General features: G+C 42.7%; 1 protein-coding gene across 2 annotated transcripts in view; it reads right to left on the reverse strand.

Annotated features, from left to right (window-relative positions):
* The window catches only part of cep85l (centrosomal protein 85, like), a 128,615-nt gene that overhangs the window by 24,927 nt on the left and 82,531 nt on the right, over positions 1-21,157 (reverse strand). For both annotated transcript variants that reach the window (XM_060916417.1, XM_060916416.1), the window contains exons 4-7: positions 12,187-12,272; positions 4,861-4,978; positions 4,598-4,777; positions 942-1,094 (exon numbers count right to left, since the gene is read on the reverse strand). In XM_060916417.1, the coding sequence (XP_060772400.1) occupies positions 942-1,094; positions 4,598-4,777; positions 4,861-4,978; positions 12,187-12,272 (537 nt within the window). The remainder of the gene's footprint in view (positions 1-941; positions 1,095-4,597; positions 4,778-4,860; positions 4,979-12,186; positions 12,273-21,157) is intronic.

The following is a 21,157-nucleotide window of genomic DNA, read 5'->3' on the forward strand; positions in this document are numbered from 1 at the left end:
AGCAAGATGGCACTTTCTACAAAAAAATAAAATAAAATAAATTCGTGCAGCCATCAAAAGGTTTTTAAGAAGTCCACCTCAGCGGAAATGATTTTGCCAGACAAGTTTTTATTTATTGAATTTGCAAATAAATAAATAAATAAATAAATAAATGCTCTGTTAGAATAAAACAATTATTCCAGCCAATCTCGTTGTACATGGCTTATAGCCAACTCGGTGCTACCCGCCTTGTCGGCTATCAGCTCACGTACGACTCGATTTCGTGGAATAACTGTTAAATGTAATTTCAGATGATGTAATATGTATTAATTTCAGGAGATGTAATATTATGTAACCTAACATCATTTGATTGAATTTTAGTCATCCCTGACTGTAAACATTTTCAAAAGCCGTGCACACAGCTGATATTTACTGCTACGTTTATCTTTGAGATTTCAACCGTTCCAGTAAAGTGCCCGAGACGCACTACACCAGTGCATGCACTGCTCAGCTACACGTTGCGGCACAACAGCAACTCTTTTCACTGTTCGCTCTCTTAGAGCAGCCTGAAGATAAAGCATTTGCCAAGTTACAGCACTCTGGGCCTAAATATACAGCCTGTTTTGTGAGCTGAGTGATGTCAGAGTGCTACTGCATTTATTAATCGACCCTGCCTCCAGCCTGGTTTCTTCATAACTCACGCTGTGACTGCAATTTTTTTGTGTGTGTGTATTCAGAGTATCTCCTCAGTTCATATGAAATAAATAAAAGTTACTGTGGACACTCAAACACCAGAGACGCAGTGTACTGATGCGCTATAACAACACTGTGCCTGTGATCAGCTATTACTTTATTCCTTATTCAGTTTTGTTTGCATAAATGATCAAAAACAGGCTCTCTTATTGGATTAAGCAGCAGTGGGAAAGTGTTAACAGTATACAAAGTGATGCGCGTGTGTGTACCTGCTGGGCCTGGGTATGCACCTCGTCCAGCGAGGGCAGATCTGCCAGGTATTTCTCCAGAGTCTCGATGCGCTGCTGCTTTTCCTGATTCTGCTCCTGCTCTCGCTGACATTTCTTCTTTAGACTGCTGATGTAGCGATCACGCGTCTTCATCTAAACCACACACAAAACTTTTTTTTTTAATATCAAAAACTATAATCCAATCAAGGCTGTCTTCTACAAGTGTGTGTAACTAAAAATCTGATATTAAAACTAGATATTAAAAAGTTAAAACATTATTTTTGGTAATATCAAGAAAATAATGCAATGGTGACATCATGGTGTGTGTACATCAACAGTAGCACATCAATTAAAAATCACCGATGTGAAATTTACTGCGGTATAAGAGGAATAAAACACTTCGGGATGTGATTTTACAGTAAAATATTCAACTTCGGGATGCATCACTCCACCTTGTTGTTGATTATTTTCTGATAACGGCACAACCCTATGCGTTTTATTCACACAGTGATATTCTGCACACAGGGTGTCTGCAGGCTTGAACAAGTTCAATTTAAGACTTTTTAAGACCTTTTTAAGACCATAACAGGTTAAATTTAAGACTTATGCCGCACAAAAAAAATAAAATTGGGAGAGCCTGAATTACTTTCGAAATAACAAAATTTATCATCATTCACCAGTGAACTCATTACATCCCGAGGGTGCGCTCTTGCATTAATGAGGAACTAAGTTGCAGTGGAGCCAAAGACATCCCGCAAATCACTTGAGGATGAGGCATTCGATTCCGTACGGTTTGCATGTTGTAGCGTTACAGTTCGCACAGAGTTAGCTGATACACCGTCTCGAGATGTGCTTGGACTTGACAACGGTGAACAAAATTGAGTGATGGCATGCGATTGTTGCAGACTTTTATGGGCAGCCTGGTGCTTCTCCACTTTCGCGTGCGATTCCAGTGCCTTTACACCCAGGGTGCTGAGTTTGAGTGTTCTTTTGCACAATGTGCAGTACGCCTCAAACGGATTGTTTGGTACACGTTTTAACCAGTCTACGAAATCATTGCGTTCAAGCCAGCAGTCGTTAAACTTGCATTTGCCCATTTTGCTACAAACAGTGACAATAGGGCTGTGCGATATGGGAAAAAATGAATATCCCGATACATTTTCTCCATTTCACGATATACATCTCGATATATTTAAATCTCCTCTAAAGGACCCCATGAAATCTAACTTTTACTCTTTACTGTTTTCACTACAATCCCTGCAGATTAAATAACATTCTTGGTTAACTTTACAGGTGGTTTTCAACAACACATTTTAAATTTTCATGTTAGTGATTAATCACAATTGAGTTGAAATAAGACTATTTTTATTCAACAAAGATGTGGCACAAACTGCAAAAACAATCTTGAAAATTGCAACAAAGGGGCAATACAATACAGAGCTGCTCAGAGCTCAAATCAATAAAGTGCAAGCTCAACACTGAGAAAGACATTTAGCCTAAATGAGAAAAGTGCTCTTTCATTAAATTATTTTAAAAAATAGATCTCCAAGCTATTAACCTGACTACTGAGAACCACTGGAACATTCACAATAGAGAGAGAGATTGAGGGAGAGAAGAGAGAGATCTGCAAAACAATTTTTCTCTTTGCACACTTTTGAACTGAATGTTTTCTGGCTCTGCCTCTCAGATGTGTATAATTCCGGCTGCTGCCTTTCGTGATGACAGTTTTTTTTTGCACACTTTACAAACTGGCATTTGCTGTTCCATGTCGTCCTCGCGATATCCAAAAAAATGCCAGATGACCGACCTCTTACTAGTTCTTTTAGGAACCAATTCGTCCGCTTCCATTTTTAATGTGTCGCTGAAACTGACAGAGCTTACGCGGTAGCCTATGCAACACCAGCGATTGCACGAACTGAGTCAGCGCTGTAAACCGGAACCAGGAAATCTTCCCGCCAGCAGTGTTGCCAGATACTGCTGACGTTTTCCAGCCCAAAATATGTTCAAAACCCGCCCAATCTGGCAACACAACCGAAACTAGAAAATCTTCCCAGAAGTTCCTTTCAGCACCGAGATTTCGCCCGGGATTGGTTGGCGAGTGCGTGATGTTGTTTTCTTTACCCTTAAGCAGCCTCTCACGTTACTGCCTGAGGGACAGGGAGGAAACCACTGGGAAATGTTTTAAACAAACACGAAATGAATGCAAGTCGGAAGATGATCATAAAATACTCAATAGTTACGATATAATAATTTTATGTATCGCGCACACAATTTTCAGTGATATATTCAGTGATATAATTTTCAGTGAAAATTTATATTAAATTTTCATGTTAGTGATTAATCACAACTGAATTGAAATAAGACTATTTTTATTCAACAAAGATGTGGCACAAACTGCAAAAACAATCTTGAAAATTGCAACAAAGGGGCAACACAATACAGAGCTGCTCAGAGCTCAAATCAGTAAAGTGCAAGCTCAACACTGAGAAAGACATTTAGCCTAAATAAGAAAAGTGCTCTTTCATTAAATTATTTTAAAAAATAGATCTCCAAGCTATTAACCTGACTACTGAGAACCACTGGAACATTCATAATAGAGAGATTGAGGAAGAGAAGAGAGAGATCTGCAAAACATCATTTTCCTCTTTGCACACTTTTGAGCTGAATGTTTTCTGGCTCTGCCTCTCAGATGTGTATAATTCCGGTATTGCCTTCTCTGTAAAATGTCTGCGACCAGGCAACTCATGTTTGGGATTGTGTGTGTTTAGTAATTTTTGGAAGCCTGGTTTTTCCACTATACTAACTGGGATCATGTCTTCGGCAATGAAGTTAGTGATTGCATCCGTTATAGCTCTCCATCTCTGACTCATTTACTCATATGGGGGGGCTTTGGAGAATGAGGCCGCTATGGTCATTTGTTTAGCTCGTGGGGGGTTATAGCTCGTGGGCAAGTAGTTCAGAGTTTAAGAGACTCTTCTTACTGTACCAGGTGAGTTTTCAGGTGATGGAACATATTTGTCGTGCTGCTGCCTTTCGTGATGACAGGTTTTTTTTGCACACTTTACAAACTGGCACTTGCTGTTCCACGTCCTCCTCGCGATATCCAAAAAAATGCCAGATGACCGACCCCTTACTAGTTCTTTTAGGAACCAATTCGTCCGCTTCCATTTTTAATTTGTCGCTGAAATTGACAGAGCTTACACGGTAGCCTACGCAACACCAGCAATTGCACGAACTGAGTCAGTGCTGTAAACCGGAACCAGGAAATCTTCCCGCCGGCAGTGTTGCCAGATACTGCTGACGTTTTCCAGCCCAAAATATATGTTCAAAACGCACTTAAATCCACCCAATCTGGCAACACAACCAAAACTAGAAAATCTTCCTGGAAGTTCCTTTCAGCACCGAGATGGTAACCAATCCCGGGTGACATCTAAGTGCTGAAAGGAACTTCCAGGAAGATTTTCTACATGCAGAATAATTCTGCACGTAACCTAGGTCTTAAATTACCCAAATGAGATTTTAGACCAACAGTGCAAAATATCTCTGTATTTTAGACTTTTTTAGGCCTAAAATTGAAAATGTGTAATTTTAGACTTTTTTAGACTCGGCGGACACCCTGTGCACATCATATGACAGATGTCTAAACCCCAGCAGACCTTCTCCTCCAGCTTCTTGATGTCCTCTGTGTATTTCTGTGTGTTCTGCTTGAGGAACTCTTTGAGGTGGATGACCTCGAGCTCGGCTGAGGCCAGTCTGCGCCCCAGCTCTCCGTTCTCGCAGCATACTGGAGTCTGAGGACTGTGTCGAGACGATGCAGGGCTGTCCAGCGGGCTCTCCTGAGGAGGAACGCCGAAAATGTAACGTCTTTAACAACGTCACGAATCAAAAGTTCATCATATTTGCATGCATAATTAAGTACCTTTGTTTTAAGCGCGTATGAGTCGTCACTGCGCCCTCTCTGGTTCTGGAGGACCTGCTGTGCCCTTAACTCGTTTTCCCTGATTCTGGCATGGAGCTGCATGATCTGCTGCTTTTGCCTGGGAAACACAGAGACGTTGGGGGGGATGGCATAAAACATATGTCATTATCCAACATAAATGTCATAATGCGCAAATGGGAATTAAATAGAACTGATGTGTAAAACTGAAGCTGATAAATTACTGGGAAAGCAAATCATGTCTTAATGACTGTTTGATGATGTACAGACATCACAGTAAAACCAGCAACATGAGGACCGATAAAGTCAGGTTAGAACCTACAGTTCGAATCAGAATAGAAATGAAGGATGAAAATCTTCGTAAGCAAGCAAGAGAAGCTGGAGATGCAAGAAAGTTAAGTGTACAGCTGAAAAGCATTTAACAAGTGCTGAATAACATGTTTGCAAAGGAGTACTTGTTCTTAAAACCACACTTGGGGGAAAAAAATACTAGTTTCATAATTTACCATAATTTTAGTTAGTGCAGTTCAAAATGTATCCAGTAGGTGGCAGTGACACGTTAAGAGTCTATACAGGAATGAAACATGAAAACGAAATAATTACAGCAACTAATTTTAATCATTATTGTACAGATAGAAATTTAACAACACTCCACTCTTTAAAAAAAAAAAGCTAAGATACTGAACTAAAATAAATATACGAAGAATAACTCTAATAGCCTACAGTGCAAGAGTCTGAGGTACATATAAAAAATTCCGTTCCTCAGTCCTCCAGGATTATACCTGAGTGTTATCCATTCCGGCTTTCAATAGCTTTTGAAGCAATAACAAATCTCATTTCAGAATCAGAATCAGAATCCAGTTTACTGCCAAGTACGTTCTCACATAGAAGGAATTCGCTTTGGTGGTCGGTGCTTGGACAGTCAAGAGAACAGAATTTTAAAATAGACAAAAGTAGCTCTATGAGCAGAATAAAAAATAAGAAGCGGCTAAATAAAATATATAAATTTGAAAAACAGACATTTTTTAAGCAGCATGGGTTGTATTGAAGTCCGAGCTGTACAGTATGTTCCGGAACGTGCAAAAAAAAAAACGGGTCACAGGATGAAGATGAAGAAGAGTCAGGACATGAATGTGTGAGAAGAGAATATGTGCAGTGAGTTAAATAAATAACCAAGCTGCAGGGTTCTGAAAAAATATTCACTTTTTTTCCTTGAAAAATCAAGTCAAAGAAGTATTCTTCACGTTTTCTCAGTCTGCATTCTTCTTAGTTACCGACATATCAAAGTGGACTTAATACAGGTTTGTACCAACCAAACTGGCACAATTCAAATATTTGTACAGACACAGCGAGGCCTCTCGGTTACATATAAAATTTGGGCTCCACGCCAGCCTCTAATAAGAAGGACTTGGTTTTGGGCGCCCTGTGCACCATCAAGCTCAAATAAACCTCTTTAGTTTGAGCTTACTGAAGGTTATTTTAGCAGGAAATTATTCCAAAGAGGTATGAGGACTCCCTTTAGCCTTTACTTCAACACTAAACTTGATTGAACACAGTTGAGAAGAGTCTTGGACCAACCAACAGTGAAGGAATTTGAATTTTCCGTCGATTTACAAACCGAACACAGAATGACGCTGCGTTTTACATCATACGTTCACTGCGGGAACTCAACACGCCACGCTGCCTGAAACAGTGCTCCCTTCAGTTACTTACCAGCTGACAGCACTTTGGAGTTTTTTACTGACCCCTGTATTACTGACACTGTCTGATGTGCTCGGGGCTAGAGCCCTGCACTCCCGCGGGATTCCCGCGGGACCCGCCGCAAAGCAGTGCGGTGCGGGACAAATTTTGAAAGCTCATTGCGGGCGCGGGTGGGACCGGAAGTGCACATATGCGCACGCGGGCGGGAGCGGGAGTGCAGATATGCGGTGCGGGTGGGAACGGTGATAAGCTGCAGTCCCGCTAACTAAAAACGTGCTTGAAATAAAATTTATAAATTATTAATTTATGTCTATCATATATAATTTGTGCTGGATATTTTATTTGGCATTAATAAAAACATTTTAAGATGCCTAAATTTGCAGAGAAAGTCAGATTGCCGGATTGAGTGAGAAATAGCATCTTAAACTTGCCATTGATCACTCTAATGACTCACAGTTCACACCCAGCTAGCAAGAGAACCATGAGTGAATTGATTTACTTGTTGCGTTAGTCTACAACTTTAACCAGAGAGACAGGTTACACAGTGACGGTAGGCTCGACTCAATGCTATCCCAGAAATCCTTCCTGTAATATGCAAATTTGGCTGTCCAATCAGAGGCGGCCAAATTTGCATATTACAGGAAGGATTTCTGGGATAGCATTGAGTCAAGCCTACCGTCACTGTGTAACCTGTCTCTCTGGTTAAAGTTGCAGACTAACGCAAGCAGGAAATCAATTCATTTCTTTTACTAGCTTTGCTTTGCAATAAAAAAAAACATTGATACAAAGCAAGCCCATTCACTTTTTTATGCTGATCAGAGAATTACAATGGTTTCTCATGTGATAAAAATGTGTGATTTGCGATTAAATATTTTAATCGTTTGACAGCACTAATTATTATTATTAGAGATACTACATGCTGAATTCAGAAATAAGGTAAACAATAACAAACGTGAGCTGTAGATATTTATGCTCAAATCCACTCAAAGTAGGGGGTGGGGCACCATCACACTGTGTCAAGACAAGAACTTTCCTGAGAAATAACGCGAACGTCTGCATCATGTGGGATTTGCGGGCGGGAGCGGGACAAAATATGGCAGGCGCGGGCGGGAGCGGGACTGAAAATCATAATTCTTTGCGGGCGCGGGCGGGAGTGGGACTGCACAATGCGGGCGCGAGCGGGACTGAAAAATCCGACCCGCGCAGACCTCTACTCGGGGCTCTGAGCGCCTCTCCCATGACTGTTTAAATCATCTTCAGTGCTTGAAGCAGCTCACCCAAAAAACCTCATCAGCTTATGGCCAATTTATGCTGACAACCCAGTCCTCGCAGATGGCGTCACAGACAACATCTGCGTAGCCCCCCCCCTTTCGCAGACACTCTGCGCACACCTCCCAAAAATTGTGACCACCGCAGAAGCCTCGCAGACAGCGTCGCAGACAAGAGGGCTCTGATTGGTCCACTCTACATCCGCTGTACACGCACTTCCGCTTCCCTACTTTCCCAGTTTGGTTTGTTTTCACTACCGCCATTTTTAAAAACACGAGCGAAGATGGAGCAGCACGAAGAGCAGTTGATCGAGGAAGTGAGGAAGTACGTACATCTATACGACTCCAGTTCTAGTCATTATAAGTAACCGGAGGATAAACACTCCACTAACCACACCCACCAACTACTCCTAGCGATTTCGCACCCCCTTGCGTAGTTGCGGTGAATAACATCGCGCACGCCTATTACTCCCCGCTCAACGATAAATTACAACTGTCTGCGAAAAGCTATCTGCGAAAGCCTTGTCGCAAGAGCATGCAGAGGCCCTTAGACTGCACCATTGTTTGGTTCACGCACAGATAATTCCACCATCACACCAGGCCGATTAAGACGCACAACAATTGGTCAAAAGCTTGGCGTCCATTTGGTCATTATGTATGGTCAATTTTTATTGGTCACAAGTGTGCGCTCATTGTTTACACTCTGGCTTCCCGCCGTCTCTTCACTGCGGTTGGATTTCAGCAAACGGAAGGATTTGTGGAGGGATTTCTTTAAAAGATGACTTATGATAATGATAAAGACGACAAATACATTCGTCACCGTGACGACTGTGAGCAATTTTCTCTTCCTCACTGATGGATTACGTTCGTCAATGACGAGCGCCAGCGGGAACCCTGAAGCTGTACCGTGTGAACTGGAACATGCAATAAAAGCTCGTGGGATGAAGACGCATGACATGACCATGAAATGTTTAAAAACAAACAAACAGGTCATTCAAAAGTTTGTTTTAGGGACCCATGTTTCAGCAGCACATCATATGGATGTCGTTTATGCTTGGGTGTATCCAAAACAACTACAAGTGTTAGAAACGTGCCATATTCTTCCCATCTATTAATAACTACTAATCTTGCTTGCTTGGTCTTTATGGGAAAATATCAGACCGAGGTCTTGACAGCACAGACGGAGCCATATATTTTCCCGTAAAGACCAAGCAAGCGAGGATAATAAGGAGGAGTTTATTATATGGCTTTTTTATTTCTAAGATTAAAACAGACGGTCATTATAATGAGACGTGACGCTGTTTGTAATGTAGTTGAGTCACGCATGCAGAATAAACAGCTAGCAGTTTCAAAACTGAATTTATTTCATTCTCCACTCGAGTAATACATGACAAACGTTCTGAGACATCTCATCTCATTATCTCTAGCCGCTTTATCCTGTTCTACAGGGTCGCAGGCAAGCTGGAGCCTATCCCAGCTGACTACGGGCGAAAGGCGGGGTACACCCTGGACAAGTTGCCAGGTCATCACAGGGCTGACACAGACACAGACAACCATTCACACTCACATTCACACCTACGGTCAATTTAGAGTCACCAGTTAACCTAACCTGCATGTCTTTGGACTGTGGGGGAAACCGGAGCACCCGGAGGAAACCCACGCGGACACGCGGAGAACATGCAAACTCCGCACAGAAAGGCCCTCGCCGGCCACGGGGCTCGAACCCGGACCTTCTTGCTGTGAGGCGACAGCGTTAACCACTACACCACCGTGCCGCCGTTCTGCGACATATAAAAATATAATCTACATTGGTTTATTTTTCAACAAAATGATGTTAGATAATGAACAGGTTTTTTGAGAAACGGCGCCTTGGAAAGATCACCCACGGGCATTATGAGAAAATTGTGCCCGCCAGGGAACCAATCAGAGCACACGATTTTTCCGGAAGTAGCTCGGGCCATATAATAATGACAGATATTCAAAGTTTGGGTTTTTCTTTATAGCCAAAATATTGTTAAATACTGTCCGATGCAACAGATCTACTGAATGATAGAAAGCCTGAATGAGAATCTAATGGCAATATGGTCAAACAGCACCATGGGTGTAACTTTATATTTAAACAAACAAAAAACGGCTGTGCGACTTTGCCGAGGTCTTAACACTGTGTGGGTGTGTGTGTTGGTGTTTTTGTGAGCATGTGCCCTGTGACTGTGCCAGTTTGTGAACTTCACACATTGTGTGTGTGTGGGCATGTTTTTATTATCCTGCAGGAGACCAAATGGATAAAATGGATCTAAAGGGGTGTTCACACGGCACATATTTGCATCGATGCTGCACCGATGTATTTTGTTGCGATATATCTTATACTAGGGACGGCGAAAACTAAAAAAAATCTTGACCGACCACCGAGCCTCATTAGCCGGTTAAAGTCGATTAACCTATGAGTTTAAACAGGGATGCAAACGGCGCGCCTTTTTCACAGCTCGTGCAGATCCGATTTTTTTTTTAGGGGGGGCGTTGGAGTGTCTGAATAATTTCATCAGAGTAAATTCTGTATTAAAATTACTACATAAGCAAATGCCGTTACAGTCCATGAAAAAGCCGTGAAAAAGTCGGCATCTGCGCCTTTAGTTTGTGTGGAGAGATATGATCTGCAATAACATGCATTGTTGGCTACAGACCGAAACATACTTTCAGAAAGCACTGGCCAAGGCAGGACTAAACTCCATGTGCCTTCTAATAATAATTAAAAAAAAAAAAAAAACAGAATAGTAATTTGTAAGCTAAAAAGCCTGTGTCTACACTTTTCTTTCACAGAGTGGCAGCGGGAGGGCAGGACATGACTGAATGGGTGTTTTTGATTTGTCAGCTGTCTTTAACTGGGGCGGGAGGGCGGGACATGACTGAATGAGTGTTTCTGATTTGTCAGCTGTCGTCCTTACACCGCATGGCATGCCCCAAGCGTTTACAACACAGAATTCCAGGTTCTCCGCTCCAAAATGATTTTTTTTTTTAACCGACAACCAAAAAAAAAAAAATTTAACCGGTTGACGTTGATTCGGTCAACCACCGGTCAAATGGTCATCGGTTAACATCCCTATCTTACACCGGTGTAAATTTTGTGGAGCGTTCACACGTCACAACCCTGCTTACTAGAGAGAAGCGTGTTAGCACCGGTGCAGCCCCACTTGCGGTCACACGGCAGTTTTTGCGACTGTGCAATAGTCGCAAAAACTTTATTACTATCATTTCCTTTGGTAGTAATAAAGTTTTGATATCATTTCCTTTTATTATTATCATTTCCTACAGTAATAATGCGGAAATGAAATATGTGCATGCGTGAAAATGTACTTCCTTTTCCCGGTTGTCAAGGCATCACCAAGCGCCGGGAAAACAACGTGGATGAAGACACCAGTGTTGCCAGATACTGCTGACGTTTTCCAGCCCAAAATATGTTCAAATCCGCCAAAATGCACTTAAAACTGCCCAATCTGGCAACACTGGAAGACACGCAGTTCTGTTGTTGTTGATATTCGCCATTTTGGAAGCGCAAAATACCAGGATGCAAATTATGCAATGCCCGTATGTAATCGACTCTCCTCACGCGTAGCGAGTCTACCCCTGTAGCGTTCAGACGTCCCATTTTATATCGGTGCTGCCCCGCAGACTAGCATTTACTCCGGAGTAAATTTCTTAAACCACCTCCCGAGCAGGGTTAGATTTGCACCGGTTTAAGCAGCTTTCAGGGGCGACACCGGTATAACTTTGTACCGTGTGAACGCTCTACCGGGGCAGCCCCGGTGCTACACCGGAGTAAAAGTTGCCGTGTGAATACGCCTTAAAAGGATAGGAATATTATCAGAGTTTTTACTTTTGGCTGGTTTCCATGAGGAAAAGCTTTTATTTAACAAACAAACAAACAAAAATCCCCCATAATGTTTCTTTTTGGTTACTGAAGTTAAGATTCGGATTAGATTTGAGTGTAGCACAGAATTAATGAGCTGCATTAAGAGTTTTGTCAGTGAAAGGTCCTCAGAAGGATCGTAACACAAGTGTGTGTGTGCGTGCGCCAGTGAGCTGAAGGTCACTCAGCAATCAGGAATGCACATTCCTCACCATGCACTGTAGCATGTCGACACGCTGCCACTCACACACACACACTGAGGAAACCAGATGTCCCAACTGGCCAGATCTTTTCGGTTAAGGACACGAGATTTGAATGCAAAGTGAAATTAGCGAATACACCATGCCAGATGCTCTTGTGTAATCGGGGTGCAGATGAATTCCCTCAGTTCATTTCGTTTTATTTCATCAGCACACCAAACAGATCATCACTCACCTGTCGATCTCCAGCTCCCGCTGTCTCAGCAGCCCTTCCTTTATCTTCACCAGTGTGTTCACAGGGAGAGGAGCTCCACCCAGCATCTGCACAACACAATTAGAACAACCACATTACATTATACACTCACTGGCCACTTTATTAGGAACATCCACCTGCTGTTTTATGCGGCTCTCTAATCAGCCGATCCCTTGACAGCAGCGCGATTCATAAAATCATGCAGATACAAATCAAGAGCTTCAAGTTAACGCTCACTTCAAACGTCCGAATGGGAAAAATTGTGATCTCAAAGTTTGACTTTCACTGTGGCGTGGGTGTTGGTTTGAGCCAGATGGACTGGTCTGAGTATTTCAGAAACTGCTGATCTCCTGGGGTTCACACACACACACACACACACACACACACACACACACACACACCAGTCTCTAGAGTTTGCACAGACAGAATGGTGTGGAAAACAAAAAACACTGAGTGAGTGACAGTTTTGTGGGTGGAAACAAACGCCTTGTTGATAAGAGAGGTCAGAGGGAAACGGCCAGATTGGTTTGAGCTGCCAGGAAGGATGAAGGATACAGTAACACATAGCAACTCTTTACAACCGTGGTGAGCAGAAAAGCATCTCATTAGACAAACAACAGCAGAACACCACATTGGGTTCCACTCCTGCCAGTCAAGAACAGGAATCTCAGAATCAAGAACAAGTTACTATTAAAAGTGGCTGGTGAGTGTGTACACACACTGCCCTGTCTACACACTGTCATCAAACTCAGCAGTTGAGCAATCATTTAGAGTAGGGGTTCTAAACCTTTTTCTCAGTGCGCCCTTTTTTGGGGTAAAAATTATGACGAGCCCCAAAACACACACCTCGCAAAGGTGCCTCAGTGTATTACCCCCGGAACGCCATTGTACTTCATTGGGTTACAACATCTGATTGTGTTCGGCTGTTAATCGACAGCAGCCTATCTTCCATTTAACTTTTTTAGTGTCATGATTTTAGATCTAGAGATGACCAAGTTCATTTTGTGCCGGTGGTATTCAGTAAAACTCATGACAGGGTTTTTTCTAGAAAAATATAGTACGAGGGCGCTCACCATGGCGAGGGAGCGGGGGGGGGGATGGTGCCAGTTGTCCCCCCCCGCCGTGCAAAGCCTTTGAAAAATGCTCCAATGGGACATTCTGAGGCTATCTGAGAGGGAAATTGTAACAAATTGTCTGTCAACATTGAAAAAGAAAGAAGTAATCTTCTTCTGTCCCGGACAGTCTTTGGCTTTCTTCCGCTTCGTGCCGCGGGATGACATCTTTAAATGCCCAAGTGTCAACAAAAACAACTCGCAAACTACTTCTGTCAAAAGCTCCCACGCCAGTGGGTGAAAGGTCATTCAGTCTTGAGAAATCTCGCTCTACAAGTCAGCTGACCTTGTATGTAACCCATGTCAAATCTCGCGAGAGCAGCCGCGACAAGTAAACAACTAAACAACATGGCGCCTCAGTCTGGAAAACGCTAATTCGGATTGTTTTCGCACCGTCTGGCGGTGTATCTATTATAATTGGAATATTTTTGGAGCAATTATAACGTATTTGATGATCAGACACATTGTCACATAGTGTTGCTGGGATGTTTTCACGGAGTCGGTAAGGGGGCGCACGCCGAGAGTAAGAGGGCGCAGCGCCCCTGTTCCCCCGTTTAGACGAAAGCCTGCATGAGGTCTACAAGCAAAAAGTTAAGTAAAATCTAAAAACCCAGGAGTTTGACAATATTGACAAACGTATACATTTTAATTCTATTACTATTTGCTTATTTGGATGCATGTTCTATCCATCCATCCATCAGGCATGTACCAATATATCGTGCAATGATGAACTGCGATACAAATTTATGACTATTTGAATCAATGAAATAAAAAATGAATCATGATTATCAGACTGAGCTGTAATTGCATTGTTTAGACAGCAGAGGACACAATAACATAAAACAGGGGGAATGCTCATGACTTAACAGTAGGCGGAAGTAACACAACTCTAATGCCATGAAAAAACAGACACACACAACCCAAACAAACCAGATCTAAAATGGGAAAGAGCTGTTGTGTGATTGTCTGTACAAACAGATTTAAAGTGCATATCACGGGTAAACTCAGGAGCAAGATCAATGTAATTCTCCTATTTTATATTAAACTTTGGTCAAATATCTAACATTTTGCAGTATGTGCAAATTTTTTTTTTACCTTGCACAATACCAGAAAAATTCGGTTGAAATCAAGCCATTTGAGGCGAATTGGTCCGTCTCTGAAAAAACTTGGCATTTGGATTTCCTGGCAAACAACAGATTTTCGTGACGTCGCGTGCGGGACGCCTCCTTCTGAATCCTACATTAGCGCTGGTTTGTTTATGAGAAAACGACCTGGTGGTTTGCTGCAAATTTCTTCAACGTTATCACGTAATTATTAAAATGGTTAACAGATGTATCGTAGGAGGGTGTAGCAACACCAATCATGATGGGATTAGTACTCATCGTTTCCCAAAAGACCGGACAATGAGAGAGAAATGGGAGCGCTTGGTCTACACAGGCTGTGCACTGAAACCGTGCAAAGCTCGCGCAGCCTGCTGGCGTTTCCGCAGGTGACGTCACGAATCTGGCTCCAGACTCCCTTGGGATTTTTCCAGATGCGTTTTGTTATTTGATTTTTTTTTCTGCTGTAGACAGATGGCCTTGTGCAAAATTACCCTTCTGGATGAGTGTGTAAAGGGACATACTTTCATATTTAAAAAAAAAAAAAGAAATTGGTCCAGAATATGCACTTTAACAAGAAATCAGAGCTCTTTTTACAGACTGATGAAAGATTAAGAAGAGAGAAGCAAATGGAGGTAGTACAAATGTTCATAAAAGTTTAAGAAAAAGCCTCTTCGTTATTAAACTTTTTCACTTCTTAATAAAAGGAATATTTTAGCTAATAGGCTATCTGCTATTACATTTTACTCCAACCTTGACAAATGTGGGTAAATAATTATTGCTGGTTATCATCTATCTACGTTTTATTTAATTTCTGGCGCATTTTTATTACAAGTGCAAGCATTTTAGAAAAGGTATCTACAAAAGGTGTTAAACATCAATTTTTGCCAACTAGAAACTAGGAGAAAAATTCACACACTACCACACAATAAAACATATACTTTATCGTGTATATTATAACTTGTGCTCGGGTGCTGCACGAAGTCTGGGGTAGATGAAAGATTGACATGATGAAGGTTAGTGGTATGGTGTTTACACCATGTTGGAAAATACTGGAGCTTGTGTGTGAACTGTTGAGAGGACGCAGCAGGAGCTGGTCTGTAATCCCCTAACAGCTGAGCACAGGACTTGCAACTCACTGCCATTCTGGAGGTCTCGTATTACCAGGTAGAACAACACTGTCTGGATCCTTTGGTTTGGGAGCTGGTGGTGGTTTGGAGCTTCGTCAACATTTTAATCCCAACCATGAGATTTACACACCAAGACACATTCATTACTTTATTCAGATGTGCTGTTTAAAGTTTTAAAAATGTAAAAAAGAAGTACCAGAGTTACCCGGGAATGACATGAGACAATCTTTCATGGAGTTTGAAAATGATGCAATTCCAAGCTCAGAGCCAAGTTTCTGGGTTTTTTTTCTCCAACAAAGCATAAAGCTTTGGAGTTAATGAAAATCCGTATGCAATTCCAGCCAATTAGCTGCCTTTCTAGTTCAAAGCACACAGGAATTCAACTTGGAAAAACCATCTCTGCTCACAACCCCCACCATGGCAGCAACCTCCTAACTAACCACTTCATGAATTTGGAAGTCCGGTTATCTGTCTGTCTCTCCCCATGTGCTGCCAACAATCAGAACCAGCAGCTGCCGGAGAGCTGAAGCTCATTCATTATGCCAGCCTGCAGTAAAAATGATAAATGCCAAGCCTTCCATTGGGATGGCTCACAATTCCTGATTCAGATTCCCTAAACAAGAACACAGCCTAGGTCCAGATCACACATCTGATACAACAAGTGTGTGCATGTTGGAGCTAAAAATAGTTTAAGGCCTTCTTACTGTGAAACGCCAGCTTTACCCCATTAAACTTCACAGGTCCATCCATGTACACGCTCAGCATGCTTACTATTATAAACTGTTTCAGCTCAGGGATAAGAATTTGACTTCTGAGCCAAGTTCATAGAGGTCTGCACTGCATGCCACCATGTGCCAACTTTGAAGCTTGAACTGGATGTACATTGAAGCTGACCGATCAAAACCTCTCCGGCTGAAACAACCCTGATATACAAAGTAGGTTTACCTGCCATAAAGCAACCGATTAAACCAGAGATTCTACAGTAAAGGTGTGTGTGTGTGTGTGTGTGTGGGGGGGGGGGGGGGGGGGGGGGGGGGGACGACGACTGTTTTTTTTGAATCCCAATCCAACCAACTCCCAAATGAATTTTGACTTGCCCACCTGCTCCCAAAACAATTCTGACCAATCCCTTCAGTACTTGAAAGAATCTTGACCAATCCCTTGCTCCCAAAAAGAAGTCCAACCAAAGCCACCCACTCGCATCAGAATTCCAAAAAAAAGAAAAATTCTGACCAATCCCGCCTGCTTCTGAAAGAACTCCAACCAATTGTGCCCATTCCCTCAATATGCTCAATCCAGCCCATTCTCAAAATACAAGGTTTTTTTCCCCAAAAGAATCGTATTGTGTTTTTCGTTTCCAGTTGAGGGTACGCCGTGTGCATTTTGCCTGCCACTTCTCACCAGAATCACTTCTTTTTTCTTTGTTTGCTCTCCGTTTTAACGTTTTGCTGATTTGGTCTTTTTGTCCACCAGTTGTGGTGTAGCTCCAGACTCGGTCTTGAGTGTAGGTTTCTCCCCAGGCTTTGGTCCACCACGAGTGCTCTGCTCACTATGGACTGTGGTACGTTTGTTGCTCTCGTCAATATCAGGGTCACCCAGCGCTCTGTGCAGTGATGTTTCTGGACTCGCTTTGTGGATCCATGGCATGGCATTCTGAGCGCTGTTGCCTGGTAACATTGCGAGAGCTGTACAGGACTAGCCTGGGCCCGCCCATCCTAAGCGTGACGCAACACGAGGGCCTGTTGCGAGCTTAGTCTGGCCAGGCAAGCTATCTCCAGCTCTTCCAAGCTCCGGAAAAATCGGGAGCCAATCAACTTTGAGCATCTCCAACGGCCCTGGGTAGAGGCGTGTTCAAGGCAGTGACGTAGAAGAACTGCGACCGGAAGCCATAGATTGTTTACAGAATCATGCTGTATTGAAAGCATTCAACGGGAAGTTTTCATTGAAAACGGAGCAAAGAGCAGCCCTGGAGGTATTTATTGAAAGGAAGGGCGTTTTCGCCTTGCTCCCGACCGGCTTCGGTAAGAGTTTAATCTACCAGTTAGCCCCGCTAGTAGCCAAATCAATGGGGCTCAGCGAGAATTCTATCGTTGCGTCACATACGTCAGAGGAAAGAGTGATGTGATTGGTTTAAGCTTCGTCACAGCCTTTTCTGGCTTCGACCAGTAGCAAACTGAGGCATTTCAGGGAGGCGGGTCAACCACGGGCTCTGGGAAACGGTTGGGCTGAATATCTTGGCCAGACCAATAGCTCGTAGAGCTTTGAAGTCGCGTTAGCCAGACTAGTACAGGACATCCCTGTGTGCATTTTTCAGTGGGGCTGTGAGCAGCTACCCCACTTGAGTTACATCCTGACCACTTTTGGAGGACTTTCTTCCTGTTTGTTTTTCTAACTGTAAAGCGACCTTGGCTGTGAGAACAGCGTTATATACATTATTATAATTTTGTTAATCTAGACCAATTCCACCCATTCCTGACAGAATTATGACCAACGCTGGCAGCTTTTAAAAGAATTCAGACCAATTCAACTCACTCCCAATAAGAATCTGGACCAATCCAACCCTCTAACAATTAAATTTTGACGTATCCTGTCCGCTCCCAAAACAACTCTGACCAATACCGTCCGCTCAAAAGAAATTCCTTTTGATTGACTCCTTAATATTTTCCTTTGAACTTGGTTATATGCTGCAAAACAAACAAATTAGCATCTTAAACCATAGTAATGCTGACCAGGAAAAAGTTTCGAGTTTCATATCCGACCACTAGCATGACAGGAAAAAATTCTTGTCTGAGCTCTGCAGAATCCCATTTCGATGTGCACCTCTACTTTACAGAAGCCAAGCTGAAGAACAGCGAATAAAAGAAGAGGTGGTGATGCAGCCCAGTGTGACTGCTCGGAGAAAGCGGAGAGAAGGTTTTATCCACTCTTGGCTGATTGACGTTCATCAGAGCCTCACTATGAAGCACATCCACTGCCAGACCTCACAGCTAATCTGCTGCCAGCTCTGTGAACGTAATCAGCTCTGGTGCCACTCAGTCCTTGTGTGTCTACAGAAAGCCAGGCACACACTCATCTGTGGATGAGAAGCTCTAAATCAGCTCTGGGTGTCAGATCCAAGAGACTGATAGGAAATGTTTAACTTAATGGTGATGCCAGTCTATGCACGTTTTATTGATTGGTTTAAATTTGGTATCAAAATGGCTCAGGGTGTAAAAGAGCCAATGCTACCCATTCAGCAAGTATTCAACAGGTTCTTAGGTGATTATGCAGTAAGGTCACAAAAAATAACGCCCCCATGATGTTCTAAAAAAGTTTTTTTTTTTTTTTTTAAATCTGCCATAAATTATGGAAAGACTCACTCAGAGAGCTAAAACTGATGTTCTGAGAACCAAAAATGTTCTACTAACCTAAAAAAATATTTCTTCGCTAGGTAGCATTTTAATTCATTGGTTTACATGTGGTAAATGCGAGAAGTTGTTCTGCCTCACATTGGTTTTTAAGCTGCAAAATTGGTAATCAGCAGATTTCGAGAAGATCGTCGCAACTGTCAACAGTCTCCCTTGATGTGTACACTTAGATTAGATCAGTCAGTCATCGGCAGCCTTCTGGATAATTAGCCTGGCGAGGTCACTGTGCCACTAGTGTTAAGCTACAGCTTTCAAATGCTTGGCTAAAATGACTCTCTGCTAATCTGTGTAGCTTTATAAACAGGAAGTGGTGAAGCAGCAAGGCTTCATTTTATAGTTTTTGAAATGGTCCTGCTTTTGAAACGGGTATAAAACAGACTGCACGACTTGTGACTGTGGAAAAGGCATTGCGGAAACATTATTCTTTGCCATTCCCACCTGCCTTTTTAGCACTGGCACCCTTGCTGCATTCTTGTTCCTGGGGAGATGCCAAGTCAATAATTACACAATATGGCGTCCCTACACTGCTCTGATCAGACAGAACATGGAAGAGTTTGTGTTAGTTTCCAAGAGCTAATCAAGTTTTTCATCTGATGTGTTGGGCAGGGGGCCAAGGACTGGAAGTGAAAATCCCTTCCTGCTCCAACACACCAGATCCAACTAATAAGCCAGTTAGCAGGTCCTTGAATTAAACACCGCAATAGCAGGAAGTTGACTCAATCTGAACCAAATGGTTTTTGCCCCTGACAACAGAACTGCAAAATATAAAACGTTCAAATATACACAAGTATGCACAATGGTACGCAAAAAGAACTTTGGATATCCTGCGGTGACCTTGCTATGAGACACATGACGACAGGTGAGGTACACCAAGCTAAGTGAAGAGCTGCAATGTAGATATATTGCTGGCAATAAGCAGACGTACTATCGAAACTAGCCAAAGCTGAGCCTTGTGAGTGCACAACCCGGCCATGGCTAGCAGTAAACAGCCCATAAACAAAGGAACGGTCTGAACAAGGTCAATTCTAACGGCCATCCTTCCACAGCACCTCGGTTTGAATGACTACTCCGCAAGCCGTGCCCTCCATTAGTCTGGCATAGTTAAACGGCGCCGGTGGTCCTTCATGTTTTCCATCAGCGGGGTATAAATGGTATGCGTAACTGACATTCGGCTTGCAAGGCATGATAATGAACAATAAGAACTTGACCATGAGGGACGGTGGAGCTGAGCTGCTGGAGGTCATTCTGGACAAGTGGCGGACATGGCTTGGCCAACCCATGGCTCAAAGGATTAAAACATCCTGCTCGGATGACGTGCCTCTGACTTCCATCTCCCATTCACCAGTGGCTCTCAGTGTGTAGCCAACAACGACAGTATTCAGTACGCAAGTGCGTACTCTTGTCTCTGAGTACCTGGGATTCAGTTGCAGGGGTTTAACCTGTGCCAACGACCGTGCTGTCTCATCCAGGGGAAGCACAGCCAGCACATGCCACAGCAGTGTCCTGATCACCCTTCCCCTTCGGTGAAAAATGCACTCTTGGAACTCGCTCTGCTCGAATGTGCCAAGCGCCTTATAAGGAAGAGGAAGCTCAGAGCTGTTTTTATCTCTGGAGCTTCTGAAAAGCTGTGCAGCAACATTCCCAGGAGAACCCCTGTAAAAGGTTTCAATCAAATCGTTGGAGGCAAAAGGTCAAGAAAAGGAAAAAGGTGGCTGGACAAGGTCAATGGAAGAGGTCAGGCAAAGCACACACTCCTCTGGCGAAAACATCAATCGAATACTTATGTTAATCCTCCAGCAGGGGAACAGACTGACAATGAGAAAGTACTGTGCGCAGTTACAGAATAAACAGAGGGTCTGTTAAGGGATTCGTGGGAAGATTTTTGATGAATAAAGCTGATGTTAACCAGCCATGCTAGAACAAATTCATAATAAAACAAATCGGGGAGGAAAAAGGAAAAAAAAAAAAAAAGCCAAAAACAGACCACAAAGGCACCATTGTGAGATACAATTTAAAATATATATATATGGTTTTCTAAACACCATAAAAATGCACAAAGCCTAATGATTTCCATGACTAATAATAATAACAACAACAACAGTAGTAATGTCAATCTGCAGAAAAAAAAATGCAAATTTATGCTACATTAATTTAAAAAAAAATGATGTATAAAGAATCACCAATTGAGACAATCATGTCACCTC

Source organism: Neoarius graeffei, chromosome 3 (assembly GCF_027579695.1).
Source record: "Neoarius graeffei isolate fNeoGra1 chromosome 3, fNeoGra1.pri, whole genome shotgun sequence".
Classification (NCBI taxonomy): Eukaryota; Metazoa; Chordata; class Actinopteri; order Siluriformes; family Ariidae; genus Neoarius; species Neoarius graeffei.